The 4,780-nt window shown below is 32.9% G+C and overlaps 1 protein-coding gene across 3 annotated transcripts; it reads right to left on the bottom strand.

Moving 5' to 3' along the window:
- Positions 1–393: 393 nt before the first annotated feature.
- LOC107859764 (protein PIN-LIKES 7) lies at positions 394–4,780 on the bottom strand. 3 transcript variants are annotated; one of them, XM_016704862.2, is made up of 11 exons: positions 4,604–4,780; positions 2,769–3,038; positions 2,606–2,685; positions 2,304–2,428; positions 2,010–2,131; positions 1,728–1,931; positions 1,505–1,618; positions 1,332–1,432; positions 1,116–1,168; positions 771–956; positions 394–684 (listed from the first exon to the last, which is right to left on the bottom strand). In XM_016704862.2, exons 2-11 carry the CDS (start codon positions 2,901–2,903, stop codon positions 560–562), a joined length of 1,245 nt encoding a protein of 414 aa, XP_016560348.1. In that variant the 5' UTR covers positions 2,904–3,038; positions 4,604–4,780; the 3' UTR covers positions 394–559. The 3 variants fall into 3 exon arrangements, with proteins under 3 accessions (XP_016560348.1, XP_047263104.1, XP_047263105.1); XM_047407148.1 differs by lacking the exon at positions 4,604–4,780 and adding an exon at positions 3,140–3,332; XM_047407149.1 differs by lacking the exon at positions 4,604–4,780 and adding an exon at positions 3,256–3,332.

Raw genomic sequence — 4,780 nt, 5'->3', positions numbered from 1 at the left:
TTGTTATTCTTTTTGTACTACCATCTTTTCCCAAAATTTCCCCCTCATTTCTAATGTTAAGAATACGAGCAAAAAAGACTTACTAAATGATGCAATCAAAACTTAGTAGTGTTCATGGGCCGGGGCTTGGTTGTTGACATTGAATATTTGTCATCTGCTACCACCGTCCTAATTTATGTGATACCATTTGATCGGAACAATGTCTTGTAAAGAAAGTGTTGAGACTTGTGGTGTAAAACAAGTTTTTAGACATTTCATGATGCTAGTTTTTTCAGCAGTAATGGGCAGTTTGATAAATACTTGTAAATTTTTGCTAATAGGTCTTTTTTCCCAACCAAAAATAGAAACTTGTGCTTCAAAAACAAACTTTTACTACTATACAAAAGTAGGCTATTTTAGGATGCGAAATAATGATTTTGTATTTTCATAAACAAATGTAGAACAGCATACAAGCTCCTTCATAAAAGAAATTTGACTAGAAATGGAACTCCTAAAAAAAAATAAAAAAATGCTGCTTTCAGTGTCTTAAGTTTTGTTGTGTATAGTGCTGTTTTTTCAATCATGATAAGAGCCACATAAATACAGTGGACCAAATGGTGAGTGCTAGTGCTGCTACCAAGTAAGTCCACATGACAAGAACTGAACACTCTTCTTGTGCTACATCAACTAACTGTGTCATTGTTCCTGCAGTTCATGTTCAATAAACATCACATTAGTTGTAATCTGTTCTAATTTGTTAAATTAAGTTGATATGAAACTATTAAACTTACCGATATTCATGGCAGGTGGGACGGTGTACTGAAGCATTAGCACGAAATGGTAAAGAGGATCTGCTGGAAGGAAGCCTAGACTGGCTGCTGCTTTAACCATTCCAATACCTATCAATGGACTGAAGATATACCGTACGCTAACTACTGCTATTATGATTGATGGTTTTACTTGTGCCTTCCTCAATCCTGTCAAGTTTCACGATAAAGTATTTGAGACAACTATAGGCGACTCCAGGCGTTCAGAATGAGTATATGCATACATATAACATAGTTACAGAACTCGTTTTAGATTTGCCTCTGACGATGCTTACTAGGGCCAATAGGTTTATTATTATTTTTTCTTACCTTGGGTGAGGTTGCCTCCAAGTATGAGGGTGATGCATGGAATGGTTCCATCCCTGATAGGTAAGAAAGCAACATGTCATTTCACAGAGAAAGAAGTTGAACAAAAAAGTTTTATCCTAGAGTATTATCAAGCTTTCTGCTGCTGTTTGTAAGAGTTGATGTAGCATGATCGCAATTATAAGCGTCCTATTTAGTTTAGGTGATAATAATACATACCCAAGTAATTTGACAGAGTCTTGAATAACTCTAAAGGGAGCAGCATCCCCAATCACCAGATTTTTCAGCCATGTCACTGACCCAAACAGGAATCCTACCATCTGAAATATTACCCACAGATAATTAAGAATAACATTTACTATATTTATTCAATATAGTAAAGCAGTACTTACTGCTCCAAGTGTTGGTGGTGCCATTAGCTCTTCCAAGAAAGTGTGCAACACCCCTACTATTTTGCTCCATGATGATCCTTTTACTGTCTCTATTTCTGCTACTACACATGCTTTCTGATAGTTATATTCATCGATCGATTAGATATCTGATAAGTACTAATGTCTTATTAAAGACAGGGTGTGTGTATATACATACATATATATATATATATATATAGCTTACTGTTAAATTTTCACTGGATTTTGTCACACTAATTGGAAGTTGATCTTGAGAATTGTTGTCAAGAAGGTAAGACTTTTCATTTGTATCTAAGTCCTTGTTTGGTTCCTTAAATGCTTCTTCTTCTGCTGTTTTTTGTGCTTTAAATTTCAAGGATGAGCTTCTTATTAGCTGATATGTGTATGTCCATATGTAGAAACCCCCAAGCTGCAAAATCAAGAACATTTTGTGTTGATAACTGCAACTTATAAACATAACACAGGGGGTAGATGAGTAAAAACTTACTGCCATAGAGAAAGAGGCATAGGAAAGGCCAACAGAAGAACAAGTTCTATGATCACCAAATGGGCTTCCATCTTCTTTGCAAATTGCAGGAATAACAATCAATAGAAGATTTCCCAAGTTTCCTGTTTGTCAAAATAATGTTAGAAACATCTACAATGTAGACGCGTTCGGGATAGAGGCAAATCCAGAATTTTGAGTTAGTTACACATATTTAAGTTGATTTCTTGACACAAATATAGAGATTTGGACAAAGCTACCAAGTTCGGTCGAACCGGACAATAAATTTTGATGTACCTGATGAGCATGTAGCAATAATGAGTCCCTCAAGATATGGCTTTGGTTTCAATATTTTCACAACTATCCATCCAAGAATCCCTCCAAATAGAAATGTTAGCCCAACATTAACAGGCATAAACCACCTACAGAAACCATAATTAAAAAAAGATTAGTTCATCTGTAATGCCACTAAAATGACACATCATCTTAGATTTGACAACTCCTCGTGATCAAAGCTTGAATACTCTTTACGTCTCAATTTATTTGATTGATAACCATATAGACTAATAAACTATCCAAGAAAAATTAAATCAATGTACCATGAGACGATATCTTGAAAGGTGACAGACTCTGCCAAACTCGCAAACATTAGGCAAGGCGTAAATACCATGAACACTATCTGCATAAATACGTCAACGTATAAAAGTTAAACTCTTAAAATATGGACATCAACAAATTAAACGCCAAATATAAATCGCTTGCCTTGTTAAGGGATTTGCGGGCATCAGCAGGAAGTAACTTGAGATAATCAGTGGCCATCAAAGCTCCTAATACACTTATTATTAGCACTTGCACTATTGGCATCGATGCCACTTCTAATAATGTCAAAAAACCCATCTTTTTTGCAAAATTTTGTAGCTAAAAAAATGTCTAAGAATGTATATTCTTTGCTGGCTGTAATGTCTAACTATGGAGTTTCATAGTTGCTAGCAAAACTTTATAAACTAGATATTGAATGTCTCTATCTAAATCCTGCAAGTACAAGAAGCCAAAAGAAATAAAGAATTAGTTGGTGGAATGATAAAATCCGAATAAACAAACAAAAAATAGATAAGAAAAATAGTGAAATGTACTGTTTTATGGGGCAATGGCCGTGACATTTTTTAAAATGTAAGCATAGAAAGAACCAGGGAAAGTACTGTCATGACAGAAAACGGCACTACAATACTGAGCCAACACAATTTGTCACCTAGTTTTTAACTCATTAGTCACGCTTGAGGGCTTATGATATGCTCCCTCCGTTCATAATAAATGAATTGTTGAATTTTGACATACAAATTAAAAAAAAGCAATAAAAACATAAATTTAACATAATTTTTCATTTTTACCCTCCAAAAAGCAAAAGTTGACCTTTAAAACCTTTTCGAAAATTAATTGATTGTCAAATTATAAGGGTAACTTTAAAAAGAAAATTCAATGATTCACTTATTTTGAAACACCAATAAATACCTCAACAATTCCTTATTCCGAAACGAAGGAAGTACTACTTTTCTATTAACAACAATTCTGTTATGTAGATTGAATGGTGGTCCGTTGAATATCGTGTATACAAAAAAAAAATTGCTTATTAAATCTTGAATATCTTTTATTAGAATTCTTGACTACGCCAATAATTGGCATGGGTATCTGTACGTCAAGAGCCTATAATGTGAAAGTGTTGTCATCGTCCATACTGCCACCCCATGCCTCTCAACAAATAGAAATTTTGAGTTTGAAAGATTTACAATAATGTTGAGTGTTAGTTCAAATAAGTATTAATATAAAAAAAAAAAAAATTTAAATAGCGATAAGAAAAATTGACTTGCTCATAATTAACTTGGTTTTTTTTTTTTTGGATAATCAAGCACCAAAATTGACTTATTCATGTAAAATATTTCCTGAAAAATAAATTCAGTCATACCAAATATATTCATAATGTTGTAATAATCTGAGCCATTGCAAAGCCAAATAGAGAAGTTGAGAGATTTCTACAAACTCATTTCACTTTAGTTACTTATCATAAAGCCAAGCAGCCATTTTGATTTTAAAAAATATTAATTAATTAATGTGGCTGTGGTTCACAAAGCTTTAATAAAGCATACACCTTCTTATTTACCTCAGAGAGGCTTATTTTTGTTTAGCAAAATGTCAGGAAAAAAAGGCTACGTTTTGATAAGAAATCATCTTCATTTTTTGCCACCCAAATTGTTTATTTCAAACTTACTGATGTAAAAACACTCCGCATCTCTAGAAAAGAGCAGTCTGGTGCACTAAATGCATCGAGACTGTTACCACAGCTTGAACCCTCGATTGCAGCATAACAACTTTACCCGTTAATGGTTATATAAATTTTAATATTCTTTTTGACATCTTCGCTTTTTTTATTAGGAAGAATAGAACAGAAAAAAAAGAAAAAAAAAAAAAGAATTCTGATGGCAGCAACAAAAAACAATCCATGCATCTTAATTTTACTTGGTAAAACGATTTTCAAATCACCCTCAAAAACAGATAGCAAATAAAATATGTATATTTATAGCAAGGAGACATAAGAAACGAACCTGGAATAATTATAATCTGATTTTTTTCTCCTGACAAAAAAAATAAATAGAAACTTGAAAATTCGACGACAAAGAAAAAAAGCAAAAAAATAAAAAATTGTCGTCGTTGTTGTATGAAGAAAGAGGAATAGAAGTTGAAGTATTATAGAAAGAATGGATAAGAAAATAAAAGAAAAC

Source organism: Capsicum annuum, chromosome 2 (genome assembly GCF_002878395.1).
Source record: "Capsicum annuum cultivar UCD-10X-F1 chromosome 2, UCD10Xv1.1, whole genome shotgun sequence".
NCBI lineage: Eukaryota > Viridiplantae > Streptophyta > Magnoliopsida > Solanales > Solanaceae > Capsicum > Capsicum annuum.
This window is presented reverse-complemented; position numbering and strand designations above follow the sequence as displayed.

Excerpts from the sequence above, each read along its gene's own strand:
- LOC107859764 (XM_016704862.2), bottom strand. The coding sequence starts at position 2,903 with ATGGGTTTTTTGACATTATTAGAAGTGGCATCGATGCCAATAGTGCAA. Across the intron at positions 1,169-1,331 it reads GACTCTGTCAAATTACTTGG|GGATGGAACCATTCCATGCA; the intron begins GTATGTATTATT and ends CTTACCTATCAG. Across the intron at positions 685-770 it reads CCCACCTGCCATGAATATCG|GAACAATGACACAGTTAGTT; the intron begins GTAAGTTTAATA and ends CATGAACTGCAG.